This window comes from Amphibalanus amphitrite, unplaced genomic scaffold (genome assembly GCF_019059575.1).
Source record: "Amphibalanus amphitrite isolate SeventyFive unplaced genomic scaffold, NRLGWU_Aamphi_draft 000560F_arrow, whole genome shotgun sequence".
In the NCBI taxonomy this organism is placed as follows: Eukaryota; Metazoa; Arthropoda; class Thecostraca; order Balanomorpha; family Balanidae; genus Amphibalanus; species Amphibalanus amphitrite.
The window spans coordinates 328,262-345,171 of record NW_024882054.1 but is presented as its reverse complement, the minus strand read 5'-3'; the positions used below and the strand labels follow the sequence as shown (position 1 = coordinate 345,171).

The 16,910-nt window shown below is 48.1% G+C and overlaps 1 protein-coding gene across 1 annotated transcript in view; it reads right to left on the bottom strand.

The window, feature by feature from the left end:
• LOC122393880 (dimethylglycine dehydrogenase, mitochondrial-like) overlaps positions 1 to 16,910 on the bottom strand; it is a gene marked incomplete at its 3' end in the record, with an annotated part of 355,513 nt that overhangs the window by 109,083 nt on the left and 229,520 nt on the right. Inside the window, exons 8-9 of the mRNA XM_043390320.1 lie at positions 3,840 to 3,993; positions 472 to 667 (exon numbers count right to left, since the gene is read on the bottom strand). Coding sequence (XP_043246255.1) covers positions 472 to 667; positions 3,840 to 3,993 — 350 coding nt within the window. The remainder of the gene's footprint in view (positions 1 to 471; positions 668 to 3,839; positions 3,994 to 16,910) is intronic.

The window sequence follows — 16,910 nt, the reverse complement described above, 5'->3', positions numbered from 1 at the left end:
GAGATCCAGTGAGATCATAGATCTTCATTTATTTATTGTCAACACAGAAATCCCCAAAAATCGCTCGTTGCAACTCACAAACGTTCTTATTTAGTGATTTATGTGATAGCACATCATAAGCCATAGTTTTAATGCACTTATTGACGTAGAAACACTTGCAAACTTGGTTTAAAATGTTGTGCTTGGTGGGATCCACTCAGATAATAGATTCATGTTCTTGGTTTAACATCAGATCCTGAGAGATCATAGATCCAGGATAAATTTTTCACGCCGGATCCGGTGGGATCATAGATCCGAACCTGCAGTTTGCTTCGAGATCCACTGAGATCATAGATCCATCACTCTGATCCATGCGCATGTCTGGCATCAACCTCGCTCTGGCCGGGCGAGGGTTAAAAATACCAGACTGGCACGGGCTCCGTTGGACGCTGGCTGCGTCAGCCGCGGCGGTGAGCCCGGCAGCCGACTTACCCGAATCCGACGGCGACCCACATGTTGGGCAGCAGGGTGGGCCCCACCATGGGCAGCACGTCCGGCGAGTACGTGATGGGCCCGTTCACCACGCTCTGGATGCTCGCCTGACCAAAGCACGGTATCCGCTCCATGGCCATCTCCAGGTTGGTCTCGATCCTGTCCAGGTCAGGCGCGAACAGCTCCCGGCCGAAACCTGCCGGCCGCCGCGCCGGTCAGCGGTCAGCGCCGCCGGCCACTGCAGGCCCGATGGGCCTGGTCGGACCGCCGTCCAGGTCGGAGCGCCGTCCAGGTCGGAGGCGGTCAGGTCGGAGCGGTTCATGTTAGAGAAGGTCAGGCCAGAGGGGCAGTTCAGATCATCGACGCTCTACAAACACAGTAGCAGCTTTTTCGTGCCCATGTCATAATACAAAAACAACGTGGTACGGTAAACGGGTATAAACCATGCTTTTACAACAATCACAACATTCGCACATTGTAAATCCTTCCCCCGTCCCTATATCACTTTAACTTAAATGTTTGTCCGTACTGGCGTTTACACAGCGGCTTACGCAGAGGGGGAGGAGGGGGAGGGGGAGGGAGGAGTTGTCCGGATCCCCGCCCCGCTGTTTGACCCCGGATTGAGCTGAGCTAGAGCTGCACGGAAAAAAACGAGTGTTACCCCGTACCCGTGACGAGAAGAAGCCGATTGCACCCAACGTCCTAGATTATTTGTTGACGTCGTCGGGTCAACATTGTCGTCGGGTCGGGTCATTCTTGGGTCGGGTCAACGACCCAAGAATCGGGATAACTTGGGACCTACAAGCACTTTGCAAAGCGATTTTGCCATGAGGTTCTCGGGGTGCTCATTACGAAATACGAAGTTCATGTTAGTTTGATCGAAGATGATGCATTAATGTATTTGGGGTAGGTCGGGCCTTGTCAGGTCAGGTCAACCAGTACGCGTCCTGTCGACTATCCATAGTAGATACCAACCACCAACGACAGCTTCGTAAGATGCTACATAGGCACCAAAACTCAGTGACTTGCCTAGCATGTTAACTGGTGGGGGGAGGCAAATCCACGCAGTCACCGACTTGGCCCCCCAAGTCAGGGCAAAAAATGTCACTGCTGGGGGGCGGCAATAGCGAAAAGACTGAGACGAATTTTTACTGAGGGGCGTCTGTCGCCGACCTTGTCGTGCCTCTGGTATCAAATGTCGCCGACCTTGTCGTGCCTCTGGTATTAAATGTCGTTAAATGGGGGGGGGGTCGGATCCGACCCCCCTCCGTTTTTCTTGAATAACTCATGAACCGCTTACGCTATCTACTTGAAACTTGGCATACCTTCTCCCCCATCAATCTGACGTCTTCTGTGCAATTTTTAAGATTTTTTCCCAATTTTTTTGTTAGATATATCGATTTTAGTGATGCAACTACATGGCGTTTTCAGTCAAAAAGTGGTAAATGTTTAAAAAATCGCCAAAAATCGAGGTTTAAAGCAAATTGCAAATTAAGGACATGAATAGACGCCGCTTAACGAGTTCTTTGAATGGCTATCTCGGATTTTCCATAAAATGCGTTTTTCACCCCTAAAAATTCAAGAAGCTATATTTTTTGGAAAACAAATAATAAAATCCAAAATTTTAGGAATTTTCAAAAAACCGGAATATATGTTATAGAGCTCTATTAGAACATAAGACGTCACAAATTTCAACTTTCTATCTTGATTTTTGACCCCCAAATTGTAAAAAAATTGCTCCAACATGCATAGGACATGGTGACGTCATAAGCATTTTCGTGAATTAAAGGCACTTCTGAACATCGCATGTGAAAACAAATGGCACCACTAGATTCCTGGGACAAAGCTCGTCTAGAAAACTGCATTTTTATGTCAAAAATAAAAAGTTGAAAAATTGATTTTTTCTTGGCCCTCGTTTAGTTATGTATGGTATAATTATATACATAACTAAACGAGATAACCATATGATTATATATACAACAACATATATAATCATATGGTATAAACGATTTATTATGCTTTCAATGCACACTTATCACCAGCACAGTGACTTGGGGTCACATATAACCATTACCATTGGATTTGGCGTGAAAAATAAGCCATAAAACATGTGTCCGCACGCCCATGTAGCAGAAAGTGAAAACCGTGACCTTTCGTGACCTGACCTGACCTTGACCCGTACTTAGTATGACCCTTATACACACATGATACCTTCACTAGGCCTTTGAGGTCATTTTTGGTGAGTTTCGAGCAGCAGCTATCGATTCCGCTGTCCGTAAGCCTAATCATGCAAAACCTCTGAATTTGACCTTTGACCTGACCTTTACCCGAAAGTTGACCTCAATCTTAATCCTCTCGTGATCCTCTCGTCAATCCGCATCGAATGATATATAAGTTGACCTCGAAAGGTCAAGGTCAAAGGTTGACCTCAGGTCACGTGACCTCGAGATCATCATGTATATCATTCGATGCGCCTTGACGAGCTGAACACAATGAGACCATCCACGCGTATGCATCTTGTTCCTGTACGGAGTTATTGGCCAAAAACCTTTGGTGACCTTTGATGACGTCATATGACCTCACAGCTGCCCAACAGCAAAACAGACCTCAAGGTAGTGAAGGTTGACCGTATATGAAGTCATGTATGGTATATGGGGCCATTCCGACCCGTTTTAGTGGTAAAAACAGGAAGTTGATTTTCCCCCATTGACTTATAATGGGGAGGTCGCGAAATTGACCTGACCTTAGGTCACCGATATCAAAATGCCGAGATATACAAATTGTAGCTACTAATGACCTAATATTATCCTGCGACTTTCAAAGGCCCCCGACATCTACTGTAGCTCTGGCACGGTGACAAAGTTGCAAAAAAGTGACTTGAGGTTGGGTCATTCAAAGTGACCTGGTGACCTGACCTTAAAAGGTAGGAGGTTCAAACTTGCACACCATGTGTAAAATTGATGAGGTTATAGTCATACTAAATTTCGGGCGGATATCCGCCCCCCCCCGTCGGTGCGCGGGTTAAAATCTTAAGAGTGCTTTAGGAAGGTCTCGTAGAGACCTTTCGAACGCCGCCTCGCGGGGCTCGATACGACCATTGGTTCTCGAGATAACAGGGGGGGGTCGGATCCGACCCCCCCCCAGGCTGTCGTGGGTACGGAAATAGCCCAGGCGGTGCCGGTTTAAAAGGAAGACTGCCACCTTCGAGAAGTTCGCATAAAACCATGCGTTAGGGGTCTTAATCACCACTAATCATTTTTAAGATGGTGCCTTGTGATTTTTTTTTTTTAGATTTTAGCGCATGGTGCCTAACGGGCATCAATAAGCAGCTGCTGCATTTAATGTTTGTATAACATGGAATCGCTTACCTTTTCGTACGCCTTGCAAAACCCAGTCCTCAGAGAGGTTCATGCTGTCCTGGTGTTCGTAGGGTCCGATCAGGAGGCCGTCCCGCTCTTGACGGCAATAGTAGGAGCCCTCCAGGTCGCGCAGGACGGGCAGCTCGCGTTTCAGCGCCCTCACCTGTCGGCCGGGAGACAAAGATGGGCCAGCGGTCAGCGCCCTCACACCGATCAGCAGTCCGCAGCCGCAGCGCCGTACTCCGCGCGGCCACCGCCTGCTCCGATACCTGGTAGTTATTTTTTTAAACTAAAAATAAATAAAAAATATACCAACACTTCATATTGCTTTTATCGACCCGTTAGCCCGCTCCGGGTCGGTTCTTGGCGCAGCCTTCGCGGGCCGGGGGGCGTCGGTTGGACCCCCTGTCGTTCGGCCCCTGATCAAGCTAGAGCTTCGCGGAAAAAGCGAGCGTGTTGCCCGTGAGTGACGAGAGGAAGCGGATGATACCCAATTTTAAGGTCCTTGGTCATTGGTTGACCTTCCAGGTCAGGTAACAGACCCAAAAGACGGGAAAATCAGGACCTGTAGGAACCTCCTAAAATAAGGCTGTAATAGGGTTTTTCGGGGTGCTGATCACGAATTTCATATTAGTTTGGATCATAGATGACGTCTTTACTCGTCATGCATTTAGGCCAGGTCGGGGCAGGTCAAGTCAGGTCAACTAGTAGGGTACTTATGGGTGTCCACTACCACTGGCAGCTATGTGACATGATACGAAGGCATTAAAACTACTTCGTAACTGTTCCAATGGTTGCTAAATTCAAAATAAACTAAACGAAACTATCCTAGAAACATGTTAAACTCGAAAAAGTGCACCGAGGTGATCAAGGTCAATGAACTGACTTGACTATAAGGAGACATTGACACCTACAACAATGGGTGGGACCAACATCATTTCACACTTGAGCGTTTGAGCAAGCTAGGGTGACCCGACAGGACCACTCACTATATGTGCTCCGATCTAGAACCGAAGCAGGCAAGAGGCGCTTCATCAGCCGTGGTCCGGTTCTTTACAACCGCCTGTCACCCGATTTGCTCGGGCTCCCGGTGCCTGTTTTTAAGCACCGCCTCAGGCGGCTGCTGACGGATCCAACCTGACTGAGTTGAGCTAACCATCTGGTGTGTATGTGTGCTGGTATTGTCTGTATCTATGTTTCTTGTATTATCTTGACTATGATGTATGCGAGTGTGATTGTGATGCTTGTCTCTCTTTATCTTGACTTTGAAACCACCGTTTTAATTTTTGACGAGAGGATGTAATAGCCGCTTTTAGTGGATTTCCTTAACCCGCGCACCGACGGGGGGGGGCGGATATCCGCCCCCCCCTGAGGTTTTTCGCGAATAGCGGGAAAACCGCGGCGCGTAGCGCCGCGAAATTTGGTATGACTATTCCCTTATCAATTTTACACATGGTGTGCAAGTTTGAACCTCCTACCTTTCAAGGTCAGGTCACCAGGTCACTTTGAATGACCCAACCTCAAGTCACTTTTTTTGCAACTTTGTCACCGTGCCAGAGCTACAGTAGATGTCGGAGGCCTTTGAAAGTCGCAGGATGTTATTAGGTCATTAGTAGCTACAATTTGTATATCTCGGAATTTTGATATCGGTGACCTAAGGTCAGGTCAATTTCGCGACCTCCCCATTATAAGTCAATGGGGGAAAAATCAACTCCCTGTTTTTACCACTAAAACGGGTCGGAATGGCCCCATATACCATACATGACTTCATATACGATCAACCTTCACTACCTTGAGGTCTGTTTTGCTGTTGGGCAGCTGTGAGGTCATGTGACGTCATCAAAGGTCACCAAAGGTTTTTGGCCAATAACTCCGTACAGGAACAAGATACAGACGCGTGGATGGTCTCATTGTGTTCAGCTCGTCAAGACGCATCGAATGATATACATGATGACCTCGAGGTCACGTGACCTGAGGTCAACCTTTGACCTTGACCTTTCGAGGTCAACATATATATCATTCGATGCGGATTGACGAGAGGAGCACGATGATGCCCTTAGTTTGTTCCTATCTTGACTAGTTCGAAAGTTATTCGAGAAAAACTCTCTCCATATTTAGCGCCGCCATTTTGACTTTTTCGACCCCTGTGACGTCATCTTTGACCTGACCTGAAAATGACCTTAGTAAAAATTGTAGATCTTGACCGTGCGTATCCGATGCCGTTTACCGCTTGTCGCTATCTTGCTTCGTTCTCGAGATCTCAGGGGGGGGGGCGGTCATCCGCCCCCCCCCCCCGTCGGTACTAAGTTGGCGCAGACCCCCGTCGGTGCGCGGGTTAATACACGTCTGAGTCTGAGTCTGAGTTTGAAACCACGAAAAGACTGTAAAAGCGCGGATAATGTGAGCCGACATACGCCGAATCGCGATTCCGGTCAAACAGGGTCTCAAACATGGCCAAACATGGTCTCGACAAGTAGGTCACAGGTCAAAGGTCACTGGGTAAGGTTCATGAAATTTCAGACTTTTAATAACCTTGATTAACATGAGGGTATTAAAGTTTTGTCACGACCGGCTTCATGATACCTTACACCGGATAGCTTCACAGTCGATCGAGAGGTAAAGTATGCAATAAGACCTTCTTGGGTGAAGACAAGACCTGCAGTGGCGTAGACAGGGGGGGGCCATGGGGGCCATGGCCCCCCCTTTCCGCCCAGCCGCCCAAATGGCGCCCCAATTAGCGCCGACTAGGCTGATGCCGTTTTACAGAGAGAACATGAATTAAAAAGTGATGTGCAGGCAGGGATCGAACTCAATATCTCTTTGGGGGTGCCTGGACACCTAAATAATCTCCAGGGCACCCCCAAATACGACCTGAGCCCCCAAATGTTCAAGGGCGCCCCTCCGGAAACCAGAATATTCCGAACCTCCAGGGTCGATGGCGCCCCTGAAGAGCCGCTGGCACCCACCTAAACGGAACAGTCGCCCCATTAAAGCTTGATGGCGCCCCTCTAGAGCACCCGGCGCCCCTCTGAAGTTCACAGCTGCCCCAATCGACCCATCCAAGATCGATCCCTGAAACCACTGGCGCCCCTCTAAAGCACCCGCATTCTTCTCAAGATCACAGTCGCCCTATCCGAGATCAATAGCGCCCTCAAGAGCCACTAGCGCCCCACCCCTTGAGACTGAAGTCGTCCCGCTTGAGACTAAAGTCGCCCCATTCAAGCCCAATGACGCCCCTCCAGAGCGTCCGGCGCGCTTCTGAAGATCACGCCCATCTAAACGAAGGTTACAGCTGCCCCATCTTAAGATCGATGGCAGCCCTCTGAAACCAATGGCGCCCTTCTAGACTACCCGGCACCCCTCTGAAAATCACATTCGCCCCATCCGAGACAACGCCCCTGGAGACTACAGTCGGCCCACCCAAGCTCAAGCCCCTCCAGAGCCTCCCTGCGGCGCCCTGCTGAAGGCAACAGTGGCCCCATCCATGCCCAATGGCGCCCCTCAACGCCGTTCTAAAGATCACAGTCGCCCCATCAATCCGAGGTCGCTGGCGCCCCTCAAGAGCCACTGGCGCTCACCTGAACCGGGGCTTCAGTCGGCCCATCCTTGATCAATGGCGCCCCTCTGAAACCACTGATGCTCCTCTGAAAATCCCAGTCGGACCATCCGAGATCAATGGCGCCCCTACAGAGCGTCCGATGCCCTACTGAAGGCAGCAGTGACCCCATCCAAGCATTGCACCCCTCTAGAGCACCCGGTGCCCTTCTGAAGATCACATTCGCCCTATCCGAGGTCGTTGACGCCCTCCAGTAGTCACTGACGCGAAACTGAATTGGATACTTCGGTCGCCCCCCCCCCCCCCGAAACCACTGACGCTAGGCAATTTTTTGACAATGGGGCTTTCTCATCGACACCAAGGGCCCTTTTCAAGATGCAGCAGCTAGGCGGCGCCGAGCTGGGCTTGGATGTGCCAAGCGAAGCGTTCCTTATTAGGCAGCCTTGTAAGTGCCACCCTCGTTGCGATACCGCCCCTCAACGCGACGCTGCCCCTTCACCGTACAATGCCACCCCTCAATGCAAGTTGCGCCCCTCAGCGCTGTGCCGCCCATTATTGCGATGCCGACAGCGCCTAGCAGTGGGGTGCCGCCCCCAGCGTAAGCGTTTTTTTATTGAACCTGCTGGGGGTGTTCGAACACCCACTTCTAACTCAGCTTGTGGGCCACGTCGAGACACGCAGTAGGCGGCGTTCGAAAGAGCGTCAAAAACTATTACAAAACTACTTAGATCATTTTAAGGCTAGGTCGAACTGGTCGAAGGTCAGGTCACCAGCGACAACCGAAAATCAAATTTCGCCGATGTTGACATTTTTTGACAAAGCGGCGCATAAGTCAGGATTCAGAAAGAGATTGAACTACAGCGCCGCAGCAAAGCGCATATTCGATAGCTCTTTTTTATGCTCTCTCTTATCGATTATCTCAGATTTGACCTAAGGTAAGCGTTTTAGCCTCAAAATATACGTTTTCGCGGAGGACGTTTACATTTTGCTCAGACCTGCATGAGATTAGTTCAACCAGCATCGTGTTCCATTTTTCGAGACAGACAAGTCAAATGAACTAGAATTTGACATTAAAAGGGCATTTGAGAATTTGACCTAAGGTAAAGGTCATAACCTAACCGGTAAAGGTCATATTGCATATTAGTCGATCCATACTTTCGAGAAGGAAAATAATTATATAGGGTGTTTCATTGCTCTACCATATCTCTATCAAAAGTTATTGTCCAAAATCTACTGGAGACCTTTCATGACCTGAGATGACCTCAGTAACATAAAAGTGGTCACATCACGAGTGACATTTACCGATTAAATGTGTCATATTTACCTGCATCCCGATGGTTGAGGTTGTTTTCGTTCAGAAGAAGAGCATTTCAACTGTCTCCCATTGATCCGCGCCGTGCTGGAGGGGGAGGGGGGGTACGCCCCCTTAGGTTTTTTCCTCGCGAACATCTCAAAAACGGCGTCGCGCAGCGCCTCCGCTGTCTTTGGTACACCTGTTCATACATCTTTTCTACACAGCTTGTTAAATTTCAGATGAGGGTCGTTCAAGGTCAGGTCACTAGGGCACGTCAAGTGACCTTACCTAAAAAAAGTTAAAAGACCCGCTATAGCTACACCGACAGAACGATCACTTTTGAAACTTTTAGAGATTGATAAGACTAACAATATGCATAAAATGTTCATCTCGGACTTTTTATGTCTGTGACCTAAGGTCAGGTCAATTTTGGGACCTCAAGTCAGTGGGAGAAAAGTGAAATGCGCCTCTTTTGGACGAATGTCGTTTAAAACCCCTTAAACATCGGTTCATAGGTAAACATAGCACACTGAATCGTAAAAATGCACATGTGTCCTTTTATGTGCCCTTGAGGTCATCTCAGGTCATAAGCGGTCACCTATTTTATCACCATAAACGGTTTTTTGGCTTCATCTTTTAATGGAGACGTGCTAGAGCGGTGAAAACACGTCAGATGTGGTCAGCTCGACGATACGGATCGACTGATCTGCAGAATGGCCCTTTACGGTCAGGTCATGACCTTGACCTGCGGTCAAATTTTTAAAATAACCTTTCAAGGTCAACGTATAGTTCATTCGACGCGTCTCGACGAGAGGAACACGAGGCAGGCAAAAGAAATATCGTCACTGTCTTGAACCAAATGTTATTGCAGAAAAACGCTTTTCATAAAAACTGTTATTTTTGGAATTTTTGCCCTCTGGCTGGAGGCTTAACCATTGACCTGAGATCAAATCCGAGAGCAATATTCAGAAAAGCCTGTAAAAGGGCTATCGAATGCGCTTTTCCGCGGCGCTGTAGCTCTATTGGTTCCCGAGTTAGCCGTTGGCAGTTTCCAAAATTGTTGAAATGGACTCAATTTTACCTTTGATGACCTCTGGTGACCTGACCTTTGACCTGACCTAAAAATTGAAACGAATTCTTTCCGTCATTATTTTTGACGCTCTTTCGATTTCCCCTTACCGCGTGTCGCTACGTGGCCCAAGAGCCGAGTTAGAGGGGGGACGTGAAACCCCCCCCCCCCAGCACGACACGGAAAGCACAGGCCACCAGCACGGCGCGGGTTAACTTATAGGTAATCGGTAACTTATAGGTACTTATAGAGAGGTAGCAAAATTGAACTGGCCCTCAATGAAGATATTTGAGAGGCTGCAGTCCACAGGTCATTTTGGTTCAGTGAGTGAACCTGTATGTTTTTTTTTTTTTTTGCAAAGAATAAAGATTGTGCCAATCGATCAACGCATATTTTACCGTTTCGAATTCGAATGGGTGTGTATTATGAGAATAACATGTCCGTAGCCTGAGCTCGTTTCCTATGTCGTGCTAAATATGCATAAAGATTTTTTATCGCTTTTGATAAAAAACACTGAGCTGCAAATTGCATTAATTGGATTTCATGAAAAATCAGCGAAACCTGGTTCTGATACTCGTGCCGGTTCCGTAGGAACACCTAGTAAATCATGCATGAATATATGACGCTACATTTTAGACTGACCCCCTGTCACTAGCTCACTATGGCGCCCCTCTCAAGGGAAAAAGTCGCCCCCTCGAGCACCACCCCTTTCGCTGATTTCTGGCTACGCCACTGAAGACCTGACAACACTTTTTGAATGCATTTGTAATAATTCGTTTATTATTTACATCATCATAAACACGCTATCTAGAAAACACGCGCCGGCGGCGCCTCAAAAGTGGTATCTTTCCGCTGCATGGGGCAAAAAAAAAAATATTTGTCAAAATACCCATCTGAAATTTTTGCACACTGGTCAACAATTTCATAAGGAGCATCATAGACTATAAAAAACATTTTTTAACTAATTTGCAAAATTGCCCGAGGCTATAACTCGATCACCGTTACTCTGACGGACCTGAAATCTTCAGAATCGGCTTCTGCGCACAGGCTTCTGCGCACTCTATACCAATTTTCAAGAAAATCCGAGAGGGGCGGGTGTTAAGCACTTGTTGAATCGTCCTGGAATGCCCCAGGTGCAAAAACACGTGAACCATAGCAACTCACCGGCTTAGGGATCGCATCATGGATCACCAAATGGTGTATACCATAGGCGCGGGAACCGGGGGGGGGGGGCAGTGGGGGCAGCTTGCCCCTCCCCCCAAACTCTGGGGCCGTGGAGGCGGTGCCCCACAACTTTTAGACGGAATACCGCCTTTTTGCAAATGTTTTCTTTTTTGTTGAACGAGCTAAGGGATGAAAAATAAGTGGCCTAAAACCGGTGAGAAAACTAGATTTGGGGGTACCCTAGGTTGATCTATATAAGCCGTTTTCACGACGGCCATCTGGTACACATTTGGTGCACATCTGGTGCAGATTAGGTGCAGATTTGGTCAAATTAGGTTCAGTGTTTCTCTTAGTACCTATCAGCTAGGGTTGCACTTATTGCTTATATGCCTACTTTGTCATATTATCAGAGAGCATCATTGATTAAAACACTGAAATAAATTCATAAAATGAAGATATTTGCTGTAAGAGATTACGTGCAGATTTGGTCAAATTAGGTGCATTCGCCAGACAGCCTGTCGTGAAAACGGCTATAATGGTGTGCCCCCCCCCCAGTTTGAAAATAGTTCCCGCGCCCCTGGTGTATACTGTGAAGTGTGTACCATAGTGTAATAAATAACTAATACATATAATGTAATGTAATAAATAACTAATATAATGTAATAAATAACTAATATAATAAATAATAACCAGTATAACGCCTTTTGGGGCGACTAACGGAGCGAGCGAGAGGGTGAGCCTTGCACGTGCGAAATTTCGAGGGGGTACCTCCAGCTGACTTGTGCACGGCACCCTACTAACCGGTCTCTAGCGATGTGCCAAATTTGAGCACAATCGGCCCAGCCGTTCTCGAGATCTGGAAGCGGCACCCTGCACGTGCGCACGTGCAAAATGGGTCCCAACTGACTTTTGCACGGCACCCTACTAACCGGTCCCTAACCATGTACCAAATTTGAGCGCCATCGGTCAAGCCGTTCTCGAGATCTGGAAACGACCCCTGCACGTGCGCACGTGCAGCAGCACCCCAACTCTGGCACATGGATATGCAGTGCCTAGTGGGTGCCTACCTACATGCCAACTTTCAGCGCAATCGGCCAAGTAGTTACCGAGATATTGCAACAATTACAAAACTGACACCCCTTCGTTTTGCACGTGGCACGTGCATAAGGGGTCACCCACATGCATCGGGAATAGTCCAATACTTGGTAGAAGGAATGAAGCTACCCTACAAAAATTACCGCGTGTAAATCGGTCAAGTGGTTGCTGAGATATAAGCGTCGCAGAATCGTGACCACGGCCGGCCGGCCGGCCGGCCGCTCATACTCAGAAATTTCCGTTATTCTACGTAAGACTCCGCTCGCTTCGCTCGCTCCGTAATAAACCAGTATAACGCCTTTTGGGGCGACTAACGGAGCGAGCGAGAGGGTGACCCTTGCACGTGCGAAATTTCGAGGGGGTACCTCCAGCTGACTTGTGCACGGCACCCTACTAACCGGTCTCTAGCGATGTGCCAAATTTGAGCACAATCGGCCCAGCCGTTCTCGAGATCTGGAAGCGGTACCCTGCACGTGTGCACGTGCAAAATGGGTCCCAACTGACTTTTGCACGGCACCCTACTAACCGGTCCCTAACCATGTACCAAATTTGAGCGCCATCGGTCCAGCCGTTCTTGAGATCTAGAATCGACCCCTGCACGTGCGCACGTGCAGCAGCACCCCAACTCTGGCACATGGATGTGCATTGCCTAGTGGGTGCCTACCTACATGCCAACTTTCAGCGCAATCGGCCAAGTAGTTACCGAGATATTGCAACAATTACAAAAGTGACACCTCTTCGTTTTGCACGTGACACGTGCATAAGGGGTCACCCACGTGCATCGGGAGTAGTCCAATACTTAATAGAAGGAATGAAGCTACCCTGCAAAAATTACCGCGTGTAAATCGGTCAAGTGGTTCCTGAGATATAAGCGTCGCAGAATCGTGACCACGGCCGGCCGGCCGGCCGGCCGCTCATACTCAGAAATTTCCGTTATTCTACGTAAGACTCCGCTCGCTTCGCTCGCTCCGTAATAATTCGAGAACAAATGTCAAAAGCTCCCCCCTCATAGTTTTCTTCAAAATAAATAAAACGTGAAGTTCATTTGAAAATGGCAACTTTTACTTCCGCTTAAAAAGTTGTATAAAATGTAGTATTTGGGCTGTGAACGAATTCCGACCTTATAGCGCCATTCTGGGGGTGTTAAGCGGTTCCAAGAGCAACTTCATTTAGTTCCGTACAGCCATGACGACTTTATAGACAAAAATTTCAGAATAGCAATGTGGGGTTATTTGGCCGGGACTAGTGGGGCAACTTGGCCGGTGCGCTCAGGGTCGCTTTATTTATTTATTTATTATTTATTTATTTCACATCATAGACCCATTCCACACAAGCGTGGCTATTCTAGGATCAGGGTCTCAATTAAAAAATAAGGATAGTTGGTCACACACATCGTACACGAATTCATTCTCACAAACGCACACCCAATCACACTTCCCGCGAGTGGGTCGTCACTAGCCGGCATCGGTCTGTTGCTGGAGCAAATACCTCCGCAGCTCTCTTTTAAATGGGCTCAGGCCTAGGTCGCGAATCGTTTGTGGTAAGTCATTAAAAGCGGTCACGGCTGAGTATAAAAAGCGTCTCCTACCGGATTCTGATCTAATGGTAGGCACATTCAGCAGCTCGTTCTGTCGCGTGTCGCGCTGATGAACAAGTCGTCGAAGCGTGAGGCTGGCGGATAACGTCTCGGGCTGAGAGGTAGACAGAATGCGCTTTAACAATGTCAGCGTGTGAAAAACATGTAAATTGCGCGCCGAAAGCCACTGCAGTTCATGAAGGACGTCACTCACATGATCAAATTTTCGACGCCCGGAGATGACGCGTGCTGCGAAATTCAACACTTTCTGTAGCCGACCAGTTTGTGTGGTGTTACAGGTTCCGTAGACACTAAGACAGTAGCGAATAAGTGATACGACTAGAGATTGGACTAGAGTTGTGAGCGTTGCAGAAGGTAAACTATGACGGCAGTGACTCAAACCGATTAAAATGCCTGTGCAGCGCCGAACCACATCGTCAATGTGCGCGGTAAAAGTCATAAATTGGTCGAATACGACACCCAGGTTCCGCACCATGAGAGAACCGGAGACAGTCGTGCCCATGAACTTGATAGAAATGGTTGGTACAGGGACCCGCAGTTGCTACTGTATAGCGACCCTGAGTAAATTGTCCCAGCACCCTCACAGGGAACAACGATAAGCTGTCAGAGGGTACTCACAGGAAACCTCAGCTGCTCTTGTACAGGGACCAGCAGTCGATATCAATGTTATCGGTTGTTACTGGACAGGACAGACGGTTAGACTTGGGGTTCGTGTACAGTAGCAACTGCGGGTCCCCGTACCTGTCGAAGATTTTGTCGAGTGCCGAGAGCTATGAGCTGTGTTTTTTTTAGCGTTGATTTTCATGCCATTTTTGCCAAACCAGTGAGCAAGTTGCGAAAGATTACGTTCCATGGAGCTAACAAGGGCACCAATGTCTCCGGGCCTGCCACTCACGAGAACCTGAGTGTCGTCCGCGTACTGCACTATGCACGCGTCATCAGCATACAGCGGCAAGTCGTTGGCGTAGATGCTGTACAACAGCGGACCGAGCGCTGACCCCTGGTAAGTTCCGATCGGGTTCGGCAGAGGCGACGACAGATCACATGAGCCTCGCTGGCTCCTAGCTACTACTTGCTGGTAGTGGTCCGCCAGGTAGCTCTTAAACCAGCGAGTGTCTACATTGTACAGCTCCAATTTTCTCAGAAGTCCATCATGAGGTACAGTGTGTCTAAAAAGAATGTACCGAGAGAGAGAGAGAGAGAGATAACTATATTTGACAGACTCGAGGTCCAGTACCAGTCACATCACATCAAAATTGTACCACTGTACAGGGCAGAGCACCACGCTCTCCGAATCGATGAATAACATGCCAGATCACTTTCATATAGGGAGGATACGATTCGGTTGTCCGTCTGGCTCAGGCGAGTCATGAATCCATAGACGGCCTTTCGATACATCGCCATAAAGTTATCGATTCTTTAGTACCGTCGCCACTACGTGGCGCTGGTGTCGCGAGCCGGTAGTTGGCTGAATCCGCACCAGACCACACATTCCCAAGCGCTAGGTGACAGCTGCGCAGCGGCCGGTAGTAGCGTAAGCCCGAACCTTCGTGACACGACCCGAGGGGGGGGGGAGAGGGAGGGGAGCGTGCGGGGCAGCGCGTGTAGGGAGGGGTGCTCCGGCAAGCTGGCAGTTGTCGCGGCCAAAGGTCAAGGGGTCACACACCAAGCGAACGGACGCTGATGTGGGTTCGTGGGGATCATGAACTTGTGTGTGGTAGATGCGTCTTGCGATGCACGGGTGATACGCCAGGTCTAAGCCAAAGGATTCAGGGGAGAGCTGAAGAAAAACACCTGGTCAACTACGGCGAATAATGGTGCTGAAAAATGGAAAGTATGGGTCAATGGCAATGCAAGCCTTCATGACTAGGTATAAACAAGTTTTCTGAGGACGCAAAGGCCAGCATTGAATAACTATATCCGGATCGAAATTAGCAATGATTTATAATTAAATGCCGAACTAATAGCGCTGCAAAACCCTCCTAGTAAATTGTCAAGTCGGATTATACCCACTTGAATTAAACTATCCTAAATAAAATTGTTAATTAACTTTCTAACACTGACGTTCTTTATCATACGATAAGTATGGGGTTAACCAAGATTCAGCATCTTCCGCGTTCAAACAATCACCTGTAAGGCTAGAACATTAATGGCCAGGTAAAAACATGGTCGGGATTTGATTAACCGGATTATAAGTCGATTTTTTTTAGTCGGGATTTGATAAGTCGAATTTTTTTACGCCAACCGCATTTTTAAGTCAAGTCAGGTCACTGATCTATGACGTCATAAATGAGCAGTCCTAAAATGAACTGTGTGAAACTGTCCTAAACTGTCCTAAAATGAACATTTTAGGACTATGCTAAAATGTTCCAACTTCGCAACACCCTCAGTGCAGAGCTTTCATAGGGAGATGAAACTTACAGGATCTTATAGTATGATCGAGAGGTCTCACAACTTGTATAAATGTATATCTAGGATTTTCTGAAGGGTCGCCTGAGATCAGGTCAGTCTCTCACCATTAAAAGTCAGGGGAATATGGAAATTGCTAGTTTGGTCCGGAAATGATATACAACTATCTCAAATTCTCAAGCACACGGAATCGTGATTTCATGCGCTCCTTGCAAGGTCTGATGCTTCAATTTTGCTTTGTTGATCTTGCGTGACGTCATTTATCACGTAACTAAGGCTATCAGTTTTTCGTCAATAACTCCCGATCAAATAAAGCTACCGAGTCGATAAAGCCACTAATGGACATGAAAAGACCTGCCGAATCGATTGATATGCAATATGACCTCCTTTGACCAGCTTCGTGACCTGACGGGCTGTGACCTGACCTTGACCCGAGGTTAACACCTAACTCTCGCCCGTATTGGTGTTTTTTCCAGCCTCAAACGTATAAGGGTCCGTTGGACCCCCCCTTGCCGTTTCGCCCCTGATCGAGCTAGAGCTTCGCGGAAAAAACGAGCGTGTTGCCCGTCACAAGAGGAAGCCGATGATACCCAATTTTAAGGTCTTAGGTCATCGGGTGACCTTCCAGGTCAGGTCAATGACCCGAAAACCGGGAAAATCGGGACCTCTTAGAAAGTCGTAAAGTGTGGCTGCTATGTGGTTTTCCGGGGTGCTGATCACGAATATCGTGTTAGTTTTGATCAGAGATGATGTCTTTAAGCATTTAGACCAGGTCGAGTCAGGTCAGGTCAGGTCAACCAGTAAGGGTATTCGTAGTAGGTGGCAACCACCTCTGACAGCTTCGTAACATGTTACGAAGGCACCAAAACTACTTCGTAAATGTTCATATGTCAATG